This window comes from Elephantulus edwardii, unplaced genomic scaffold (genome assembly GCF_000299155.1).
Source record: "Elephantulus edwardii isolate Elephantulus edwardi_28Jun2011 unplaced genomic scaffold, EleEdw1.0 scaffold00079, whole genome shotgun sequence".
Lineage (NCBI taxonomy): Eukaryota > Metazoa > Chordata > Mammalia > Macroscelidea > Macroscelididae > Elephantulus > Elephantulus edwardii.
The window spans coordinates 2,255,805-2,268,234 of NW_006399829.1; the positions used below are offsets into that span (position 1 = coordinate 2,255,805).

General features: G+C 40.4%; 1 protein-coding gene across 1 annotated transcript in view; it reads left to right on the forward strand.

The window, feature by feature from the left end:
- Positions 1–9,032: 9,032 nt before the first annotated feature.
- EGFLAM (EGF-like, fibronectin type III and laminin G domains) overlaps positions 9,033–12,430 on the forward strand; it is a 195,487-nt gene continuing 192,089 nt past the window's right edge. The window contains exons 1-2 of the mRNA XM_006889542.1: positions 9,033–9,137; positions 10,112–10,195. Of these exons, the coding sequence (XP_006889604.1) occupies positions 9,033–9,137; positions 10,112–10,195 (189 nt within the window). The remainder of the gene's footprint in view (positions 9,138–10,111; positions 10,196–12,430) is intronic.

Consider the following 12,430-nt stretch of genomic DNA (forward strand, 5'->3'; position numbering starts at 1 on the left):
TTAACACTCTTGGTAACAGCAGCCAGGAAATCAGGAGATGAATTGCATTGGGAAAGTCAGCTGTGAGGGACCTCTCAAGAGTACTGAAGTGCAATGACGTCAGGCTGGAGACTAAGGTGTGCCTGATCCAGGCTTTAGTCTTTATAATTATGTGGTATGCATCAGAGAGTTGGACAGTGAGTAGGGTTGATAGAAAGAGAATTGATGCCTTTGAGTTGTGGTGTTGGAGAAGAGTGTTGAATATACCATGGACTGCTAGGAGAGCAAATAGGTTTGTCCTAGAGAGGGTCAAGCCAGAATGTTCCCTGGAGTCAAGGATTCTGAAGTTTCGTCTGACATACTTTGGGCATGTTGCAAGGAGGGACTAGTCCTTGGAGAGGGACATCATGTTTGGGAGAGTGGTGGGATGGCACAGGAGAGGAAGATACTCGATGAGATGGATCGATTCTGTGAGTGGAGTGGTGGGAATAAATGTGTTTGAGACAGTGAGGTTGGCTTAGGATAGAAGGGTGTTTAGGGCTCTTGTACATAGGGTTGCTGTGAGGTGCAAACGACTCAGTGGCACATAACAACAACAACAACTTAAGAACAAGTAATATTGTTGTTGTTTTGTGCAGTCGAGTTGACTATAACCCATAGTGACCCTATGAACAATGACTCTAAACTTTGCCTATCTTGAGCCAACCACACCATCTCTGAGACACCTGCCCCATTGCCATAGTCACTGTGTCCATCCATCTCATCCAGGGTCTTCCTCTCCTGCACTGTCCCTCCAACCTTCCAAGCATGATGTCCTTCTCCAAGGACTAGTCCCTTCTAGCCACATGCCCAAAGTATGTAACATGGAGCTTCAAAAATCTTTGCTAAAAGAAAGATGTTATTAACTAAACTATGAAGGGTTGTGGGTTTTTTTTTTTATTATTTCACCACTAATAAATATTGTTTTTCTGTTTCTGACTTAAAACCAAAATATGACATTGCATTTAGCCAAATTTGACTTGCTCCAGAAGATCAAAGACTACAACCTTCAATTATGGATTACATCTCAGCATGAAGAAGACAAAAATGCTCATCACTCCTCATAGACAACATCATGAAAGATGGAGAAAAGATTTAAATTGTTAATTGTCATCTTACTTGGATGCAAAATCAACACGGTTGACACAGGAGATGAGGAGATATATTGGAAAAGTCTACTGTCAGAGACTTATTTACTAGTCCAAATTACTAAGGAGTAGTGATATAATTTTAAATTAAAAGATTTATTTGATTCAGGCCATGGAATGTTTAATCCCTTGCTAAGCATCTGAAAATTGGACAATGAGAAAGGATGACAAAAGAATTGAAGCCTTTGAATTGTGGTGTTGAAGGAGAGTGCTGAAGATACCATGAACATACAAAAGATTGACCAGATTATGTCTTGGAGAAAGTGCAGCCAGATTGCTCCTTGGAGGCAGATGATGGAGCTTCATCTCCCATACTTTGGTCGTTTTGTTAGGAGGGGTTATTCTTTGAAAAAGGATCTCATGCTTGGAAAAGTGGAAGGTCATCAAAAGAGAGGAAGATCCTCACCATGATGGAGTGACAGTGAATGCTGCAATGGGCTCTTGTGTATCAGAAATATTGAGGATGGCTCCAGATAGGACAGGGTTCAGATTGTTGTCCATAGGGTCACTATGAATTGTACTTGACTTAATAGCAACTAACAGCAATAACAACTTTCAATGTTGGAACAATAGATCATCCAATTGATGAGTCATAATGCACCTGAAGTTAGCCTAGTTTCTGTTTCTTGATGGTTTATGGTTTCTTAGCATTGCAAGTGACTATGAGAACAACTTCATGTATGCAGTCTTTTCCACATTAGATTCCTTCCTGACAAATGAGGACAGTCACATTTGATGTACAAGGATAGGGATGTGTTTTGTAGCTCTCCATGTCACTGAGCTTTGCCAAATTGTCTTGCAAAACACGTGTGCTCACTTAAACTGCCATGAATAATTTTTTCACAGTATCAAAGTAATGTGCTCTTGTCAGCCTTAGTTACTGTCACTTAAACATTTGGACTAATTTAATAATGAAAAAATTACATCTCTATTTCTTTTAAAAAATAGTATTTCTTTGAACACTAGCAAATGTCACTATTTATTCTTGGTTTGACCAACTTAATTTCCTCTTTAGAAAGTTGTCTCTTCATCCTTGACTTAAACTCTGTCATTGCTGTCAAGTGAATTCCAATACATGGCAACCCTTCATCTTAACTTGTCAACACCAGTGGAGACTTTGAGTTCCACTCTTCAAGACTTTCCACCAATTTTTAAGTATCTTCCTGCTCAAATTCCCTAGAGTCTTTATGTTTGGATTAAGCTCCGGAAAATATAGAAGATACAAGACTAGTTTCCTGTAATAGTTCAAGGCTAACCTATAAGTTGGAAATTTTCTTAGAATTAAGGGAATAGGTGATATCTCTAGGCCTGTGAATGTAGCTGCTACTATATGTATTGTTGAGTACCTCTGGCTCGTGACTACCCTCCACACAACAGGTTCAGACCTTTGTGATTCATAGGATTTTCTTACTGCCTATAGTTCTGAGGAGGAGGTTGATACATCATCTCTACTACCCGTCCCTTTCAATCACCTTTCAGGTTCTGACTTTTTACCTCAATGATCTGTTGAACAATGCTGTGGAGTCCATTCTTACTCACAGAAACCCCATGTGTTAGAAGGCAGAACTGCTTCATAGAGTTTCTTGGCTGTAGTCTAAAGGAAGCAGATCACCAGACCTTTCTTCTGCAACACTACTGGGTGGTTTCAAACCACCAGCCTTGAAGTGGATAGTTGAGCACAAACTGTTTATGACACTCTTTGGTAATTACATGGGCAAAATCTGAACATACAATGATGAGAAGGAGACCTGAGTGAATTATTCAAGTCATGGACTTAATGAGAGGTGTTTTTTGGTTTGTTGGTTGGTTGGTTTTGTTTTTTTGGTTTTTTTATTTGAGGGGGTACCAACATTGAGGGGGGGGGGAAACCCAAAACATTAACAACTCAATGGAAATGTGTATAAAACAGATGAGATATTTTAAAGCAGTAATACTCAGGCCTGGTAGGGATATGCTATTTAGAGTGGACATTCTCATAAACTATCATAAGCTTTTAAATAGATTTATAATTTGAACGTAAGTTTTGTTGTGTTTATAAAGTCCTTCAAATGTTCATCATTTAGGTAAATGGTTTTGACTGGACCACATTGGCAATGTCTGCAGGCCGTTTGGGTGGTCTCAACTGATGATGGTTTTATTTATATCTAGTGTGTGGGACCCACGACTGCTGACCAATGTCCTTAAGTGTACAGGACAACCTCACGACCCAGAATTGGCTGTCCTAAAATGCCAGTGAGAGCACTCTGGTGGCCTAGTCGGGAGGGAGTTGTGCTGCTGACTTAAAGGTGGCTCCTCTCTGGGGCTTCAGCTCCACTAGAGGTTCCTCATGGGAAAGATGCTCAATCTTCTTCTGTGAGATTTACAGTGTCAGAAAGCCAGTGGAGGGTCACCTATGAATTGGTTCTGACTCAATGGCAATAAGTTTGCTTAATTTTTGTTGTTATGACTTAATATGACAGTAATACTGAAAACATTTGCTTAAGATACGGTAACTTTGCTTTAGAAATTTATCCAAATTTAACCACTGAACATACTTAAAAGTATATTGTGTAATCTCTTTTGGTCAGTAGTCATAAAAGTTATAATTCGTATATCCATGATATTTTCAGGGTATCCATCTTAAAAAAGAGGACATCTGATAGCTTATTAGTAAGGAACTGCACTGTCAACTCAAAGACAAAAAATTTCTTCTTAGGAGAAAGAAAAAAAAAATCTCTTCCTGTTTCATTTATAGCCTCTGAAAATTCACTGGAGGCTCAGATATGAGTGGTTCTTATTCAATGGAACATAACAATGACACTTAGAGACAAACTTTCTGTGTATGTGTAAGAAAGTGCATACACAGATTCTTGGCAACATTGTTGTTAGCAGTAAATTTTTGTAACAACCTAAGAGTTGTCAATAAGGTCACAGAAATAGATGGGATATGAATTGACATGTTCCAAATGACAGAGGCAACCCTGGACATGCTCAACAGTCTATTCCAGGATTTGGAGGACGGCTGCCCGGCCAAGTGATTGGAAGAGCTCCTTATTTGTTCCCATTCCCATTCCCAGGAAAGGTGACCCAACAGAATGTGGGAATTGTAGAACAATATCATTAATATCACATGCAAGCAACATACCAATGAGGATCATTCAAAAACAACTAAAACAGTGCACAGACAGAGAACTTTCAGACATTCAAGTTAGATTAAGTAGAAGCCATGGCACCAAAGATGTCATTACTGATGTCCAGTGGATCTTAGCTGAAAGCAAAGAATACCAGAAGAATGTCTGTTTGTGCTTTATTGACCATGCAAAGCCATTTGACTGTATGGATCATAACAAATTCTGGCTAACAAAGAGAAAAATGAGAATCCCAGAACACTTAATTGTGCTTACACGAAACTTATACCTACACCAAGAAGTTGTTGTGAGAACAGAGCAAGGGAGCCCTCTTGTTAAATGTTGTAGATTTGTAGACAACCCATAGTGACCCTATTAACAAAAGTCCTGAACACAAAACTTTCATTTTTTTCTCCAAGTTTATAGAGTTTCTGGAGACAGCTATTTTTTATTTTTTTTTTTAAGTAGATGCCACTCCTGCTTCCAAGCCTGCTTTATTTTGGAGATTCACAAAAACCTGGCCCAAGGTCCCAAAAGCCTTTTTAAAATACATGGCCAAATCCAATCAGCTCACACCCTATTGTGAGCAAAGCCACACCCTAGTCTTAACCCCAAACCAGAAAGCACACCTTTGCAGAATCCAACCATTCCACTCCTCTTCCCAGCCTGGAAATAGCCCCAGACTGGCAGCCAAAAGCCTTTTTTAAAAAAGGCATGTGTGACATTTGTATCCTTTCTCCATATCTGTAAGCTGAGCAAATTCTTTTAAAAGCTAGACTATATAAAGAAGAATATTGTATCAAGATTAGAGGAAGACTCATCAATAACCTTTGTTATGTGGATGGACCTATCCTGCTTGCTGAAAATGAAGAGAACTTGAAGCACTTGCTGCAGAAGGTTGAACACTGCAGCTTTCGAAATAGATTTTGCACCTCAACATCAAGCAAATAGATATCCTTGCCCCTGGCAACATTATGGTGGATTGAGAAAAGGTTTGAGACTGTCAACTACTTCAACTTACTTGGTTCCACAATCCAAATCAGCTATGCATATGAGAGCTGGACAATGATAGTGGATAACAGAAGATTAATACCTTTGAACTGTGGTATTGGAGAAGAGTGCTGAACATTCCATGGACTGCCAAAAGAACAAACAGATATATATGTCTTAGAGAAGGTGTAGCCAGAGTGCTCCTCAGAGGCAAAGATGATGAAACTTTGCCTCACATACTCTGCATTTCAGGTTTTCATTTCTCAAATAGTGATAATAATAACAGCCCCTAATGACAAGAAATGAGGATGGAAGTGAGACTTTGTCTTGCAGACCTTAGATATGTTATCGGGCAAGACCAGTCCCTGGACAAGGACATTATGACTGGGGAATTAGAAGGTCAGAGAAAAGGAGAGCCTCAATGAGATAGGTTGACACAGTACCTGCAAAAAAGTCTCAGACAAAGCAACAATTGGGAGAATGGTGTGTGAATTAAAAGTGTCTCTCTCTGTCATACATGAGGATGCAATGAGGCAGAGCTGACTCCACAGCACCTCGCAAACAACACCATCACTCTAGATACGTGGCCTAGTGGAAAACCACTGCACTGCAATCTTAAAGGCATGCGGTTCAAATCCACCAGTTGCTCCCAGGGAGAAAGATGGGCAGACTCCTTCAGTGAGATGTACTACCTCTGAAAACCCACTGGAAGGTCAGCTATGGGTTGGTTCTGACTCCATGATACACAGCAATGACAGCGTGCGTTAGATGGTAGCTTCCATCTTTACTTGGTAGTACTTGTGCCTCTGTGATGTGCCCTACATGCTGCTGACCCAGTCAGCACACAGATATAATTAGCAATTAGTAAGACAACTTTTTCTTTCATAAAATTAATTCTTGCTCTTTAGGGGGAAGTGAAAATATCCAGATACATGGGAAGAACAAGGAATCCCTCTGAGCCAGAGACGACAGCCTCTTGTTGATTTGTACCCAGGAGTTTACTCTGGGCATGTTGCTAGAAGTTGCTACTTGGAGAAGGGCATCATACTTGGGAAGGTGGAGGGAATGAAAAAGGAGAAGACCCTCAACCAGATGGATTGATAGAGTCACTGCAGTAGTACACTTGAGTATGTCAGAGATTGTGAGAATCACAAAGGATAGGAAAGAGTTCAGATAGGTTGTTCATAGGGTTGTTATGATTTGTACTAGACTTGATGGCACCTAACAACAATAACAACAAGCATTGTCAGTGGATTCAACTCTCACTGTCATCTAGTCGAAACTGACTTTTACATAGCTACCCCTCCAGCAGCTTTTCAGAGGCTGTAAATTGCCTGAGAGTATATTGCCCAAGAGAAATCCCAAGGAGCAGCTTCTGTATTTGAACCATCTGCCTTTGGGGTGATAATGCAACTCTCTTCTCACTAGGTCAGTAGAGCTCCCTACTGACAATAGAGTAGTGATGGATGTGTGGACGTGTTGTCTATAGAAGAGGTTTGAGCCATCTGACCTGCCACTACCATATTCCAATGATCTCGAAAATTCCAGTGACTTCTTTGCTGTGGATAGACATGATAGAAGAAAACTGTCTAGGGCTCACACCATTCTGTTGTTTGCCAGTTTGGAACCCAGAAAGGACTGATTTTTCTCTCCTGCCCCTTTGCTGAGTAAGGAGGAAAGGACATGATCTTAGTCGTGCCAACCAGATTAAACTTTGAATCTGGAACAAAGGCTAAGGCTGGAAGATTTTTGAAACTTGAATTCTGGCTGTGGGGAGTGGTGGTCAGTGTGTACAGGGTAAGTAGAAAGCTGTCTTCTTGTCTCATAATTCTTCTAAATAACAGCGTGCAGCCACAAAAGCCTTAAAATGTTAGTGGAACTAGGAATATACTCCAAGTAAATTAGAACTGATACTTAAACGGAGATTTGTACACCACTGTTCAAAGGAGCAGTATTCACCATCACAAGAACATGGAAATAGCCCAGATGTCCAACTACAACTGAATGGATTGAGAAATTGTGGTGCATTAACACAATGGAACACTATGCATCACTCAGGAGCAACAATTTTAAAAAATACTATATAACTTGGGAGAGACTGGACAGCATTATGCTGAATGAACTAATTCGGTCTTGTAAGGACAAATATTGCATAAGACCATTATTGTAAAAATAGAAGGATAACTAGTAAAACGTGTATGGAGACCTACAGGGGGAAGAAGAGTGATGATGGGTAGGGGCAAAACCACAGGATTGCACAGTTTGAAGGGGGGCGGGTAGTGAAGGAAATAGGAAGGATCAAACAGGGACCTGAAAATACGGGGTAATGACGTTCAAGGTCCAATGGTGATTAATTTTATAACATATAACGCATGGGAATGATTGTATGAGACACAATGTGAATGAAGAATAGTGTGAAACACAGTGTATACAAACTTTGTAAGGAAACCAACATAAAATTAAAAAAATGTTAATGAAGTTCTGGCAGAAGATCAATATATGGCTATATGAGCTCTCTGGGAATTACGAAGTATTCTAACTGATATATCGAAGAGTTATATACAGAAGGGGTTTTTTTTAGGAAAAAGAAACATCATCAAGATTTAGTAAAAGACAAATCAAATTACAAACCATTCATTCACTCAAGAAGGGTTTACTCAACTCTATCATTTAGTAATCTCTGCACTTACTCTGAAAAGACAGATCTGGTTACTGCTCACATGGAGCATTATCTAAAGTAGCAAAATAATGAAAATAAATTGTCTAACAATCAACCAACTCAAACTCATTGCTATAAAGTCAGAACTGACTCACATCTGACCCTTCAGTGGGATTTTGGAGACTGTAAATTGCACAGGAGGAGATTACCCATCTTTCTTCCTCAGAGTAGATGGTTCATTTGAACCTCCTGCCTCTGGGGTAGCTGTGCAACATCTTACTCACCACGCTACTAATAGTGAAATAGTAAACCCATAAATCTTGTTACATTAGATGGAAAAATTCATATCCATTACCTCACAATTTTTAATAACATTACATTTATCATATGTGCTACCAAGTAAAATTGTTGCTGCTATTGTTATGTGCCATTGAGTTGCCTGCGACTCAGCAACCCGATGTACAACAGCCTAAACCCTGCTCTATCCTGTACCAGTTTTATTGTCTCTGACACACCTACCTCCATTATCCCAGTCACTGAATAAATTCATCTTATCGAGGGTCTTCCTCTCTTGGGCTGTCCCTCCATCTTCCCAAGCATGACTCCTCTCTACAAGGACTGATCCCACCTTGCAATATGTCCAAAGTATCAAGTTAAATAAGATTCAAAATTGCAAGTATGTGTGTGTGTGTGTGTGTGTGTGTGTGTGTGTGTGTGTGTGTGTAAAAATTTATTAGAGTATACAAAAAGTACAGCATAAAAATGCACACTGCATATAATATGTGTGTGTTAAAGAAAACATATGCATCCCAGGTGGCACAAACTAAGACTCAACTACTAGCCAAAAGGCTAGTGTTTTGGAAGGCAGGCCCAGGGTTCAGCATCTGAAAACCCACCGGCTTGAATACTTTGTGGAACATCTTGCTGTGCACAAATGCAGTCACCATGACTTGGCATTGACTTGGCATTAACCACCACCAAATACAACATACGTAAGACATAAAACATTCAGCATGTATCAGACGGCATATATTGTAAGTCTTCTGGAAGTATTCCAAAGGCACAATGCTGGAGCTCCTAACGTGATGTCCTTTTTTTTATGCAGGCAAGATGGGGCCTCCTCTCCATGTCATTTTGGATACGTTGAACTGTACAGCCATCAGTGTTCAGTGGAAAATACCCAGGCATTCTGGGGGTGCCATTTCTGGATACACTGTGAGTACACAGGCAGTGGGCTTGTTGGGGTGACTGTCCTATCCATCCTTGCTCCTCCTAGAAATGCCCTTCACCTACCAGCCCTCCCATACATCACTGTACATCCTAGCATTCAACTGACCCATTCTTCCTCTATGACACCAGACTAAAGTTCCCTCTTCCGAGGACATATGTAAGTGTTCTGAAAGGTACAGCTGTGCCAAGCAATTAGGATCTCCACAATCCTTACTCTGTTCAAGGATAGGAAAGAATAAATTAAGGGTAAGACATGGCTCCCACTATCCAATTGCTAAGGGTTAGGTTTGGAGGATAAAGGTGAAGCATGGGAAACGATATAGAATCTCTGTGGAAGGCTGCTAATAACATCACACCTGAGCTAGAGTAAAGGGAGCAGCTGGGAAGAGAGGAGGGAACAGAGAATGTTTTCCTCCACATTAGATGTTACAAACGGAGTTAAACTATGAGAAGCTCTAAGAGTCAAAAGCTTTCAGATAAATAACTGGTGTTCTGCAATTTGGGGAGAAACTGGAGAGTTGGAGACATGAGACCCATGTTATATGGGGCTTGGCCCACTGGAGTTGAGCAGCCTTCTTCAGTGCTACATAACACAATCACAATCAATCTCTCTCTCTCTCTCCCCCCCCCCATGACATCACACCCACCAGTTTCTTTGTCTCTTTCAACAAGTCCAAGGACAGTAGCCATGTATCAAGGCACTTGTGTCTCTTTAAGTAGAAAAGTGTATCTTTATCTTTGAATTTCTGTCCTGTCAAAAGTAGGGAAATGCAAGATTCCCTAGAAGATTCAAAGGCTTCAGGAAAAAGTAGGAAAAGCTAGGCCTTTGAGGGCTATGAGCTTGCAACCTACCCTGGATGTATAGAAGGGGAGGGTTGTGAGCTCAGTTAGCTCCCAGGGCTCTGATGTGTTGAAAGTCCTAGCTCTGCTTTCACCATGGGCTTCTGCATCTTTTCAAGGTGTTTTACTCGGAGGTTGCTGCCCATAGATCTTTGCAGGAGCGTTCTCACCATGTGTCTCTCAGCCAGGATGCACTGTCCACAGTGAGTATCCCCTGCTGGCTGCCCCTCAAAAGAGAGAAAAAATATTACAAAGGTGCTTGACATCCTGGGGATGGGGAGAATGTGAAGGAGTTCTAATTGGAAACCTTTAGCTGTGTGTGTTGCTGAATAGGTAATAACAATAATGTTTGTACAGTCCTTTAGAATATACAAATGTCTTCATGCACATTACCTCATAAGAGACTGTCATCTCTCCACACGGGGACACCTACGGAAAGCTTCCCAGTGTAAACGATTCTATCCTTGATCCAACCCCATTTTATCATCCCAGGACACGGGCACCTTGCAGCTGCTTGTGTTTGGTTTGGTTTTTTTTCCTTCCTTCTTTTCTTTATAAAGAGAGCTCTAGCTGGTAGCATAGTCAGGAGGGAATTGTGTTGCCAACCCAAAAGTAACAGATACTTCTGTGCCTGTTCACATTGACTGCTGGCTCCAGCGGAGAAAGATGGGCACGCTCCCCCATTAAAAAAGCTGCTGGAGGGACAGCTATGAGTCAATTCAACTAAAACTGTGTAAAGTTATATGATGCAGTTGTATCTTCTGGAGACACAATAGATAAGAAGATGTAATTAGAAATATGTATTCAAATGGTTCATCTTGATTTTTCCCACTTAAAACCCAGTTAACTCCCTGTCCTTCCAATAACCGTTGACTTCTCATCTATCATTAAGAAGTTCTGGTGACCTAGTGGATAGGGAATTGGACTACCAACCCAAAAGCAGGTGGTTCTAATCCACCAGCTGCTTGCTCCACTGGAGAAAGATGGACAATGTCCTCTTATGCTATTTGTTGTTGTTGTTGTACTATAGAGTCAGAACTGACCCATAGCTGACCCTGGAGAGGGTTTTCAGAGACAGTTAATCACAAGGGGGGGGGGAGGAAATTGCCCATCGAGCCTCTAAAAACCTGTTGGAAAGTCAGCTGTCAGTTGGTTCTTAATCTATGATACACAAGTACAACATCTATCACTCATTTTCTGATTCCTGTCAAGGTCTTTCTTCCTGATCTTTTTTTACTCATATGCATTTTCTATTTGTTTGCTTTTTCTTTTTTACTCACCCTCTTCTTTTCTCCATTCTAGTACTGTTATCCTAAGGGTTGTGGTTGTGTTCCAGTAGGTGGATTCCAATTCATCGAGATGGTACAAGGCAGAGGAGAATTATCCAATCAGATTTGGAAAGCTGTAATCTTTATGAAAGCAAACGACCTCGTCCATCTTTCTTTCATAGAGCAGCTGGTAAATTTTGAGCTCTAGTCTCCCATAGAGCCACTGGTTAATTTTGAGCTCTGGTAGCCTAGTGGTAAGAAGCTGCATTACAATCCCTAAGGCATGTGGTTCGAATCTACCAGTTGTTCTGCAGGAGAAGGATGGGCAATCTCTTCCCCTATGAACTTCCATCTCTGAAAACCCAGTGGAAAGTCTAATTAATTAATTAATGATTCTAATTCAATGGCAGACAACAATAACATGCTTTAGCAAAGATGGTGATGATGTGACTGGTAATGTTAGTAATTCTTACTTAATATGTAGCTGCTGTGTACTGTGAAACACTTAGTGCGCAAGATCAAGAAGTACAGCCTTCAGTATGGATTGCATCTTGACATCATGAAATCAAAACTACTCACCACTGGCTTAATAGGCAAAATCATGAGATATGGAGAAAAGATTAAAGTTATTAATGATTTGATGTTGCTTGGGTCCATCAAAAAACCTTGGTACCAGCAGTAAAAACATCAAAACGTGTTGAGTTGAGGAAAATCTACTGTCAAGGGCCTCTCCAAAGTTGTAAGGAGCAATTATATTAGTTTAAAGACTAAGGCACAGTGTTGTAGAATGGGACTGATATCAGACTGAGAAAAACTGGATAAATTATGTATACTGCATTGAAAGAAATCAGGGTGAGAACAGTTTAAAAGCTATATATGATAGGTTATTATGGTTGTCATAGGAATCCAGAATTAAGGTTGCATAGTGGAGTACATTCGGGCCGAGGGGTGGGAGGATTGTGTACTAATGAAGAAGTTTATTTTTTGCTTTTCAAAGAGAGGAGCGAACTGCGGGGGAGGGAAGGTAGAGAAAAAGTGCAACAATGAATGAATGGAAATCCAAAATCTCTAAATGTTCATTTACAAATTAATTTAATAAAATAATTTTTTTTAAATGTAACATATCATCTGTTGTTCTTATTGTTGTTATGTGCCATCGAGTCGTTTGCG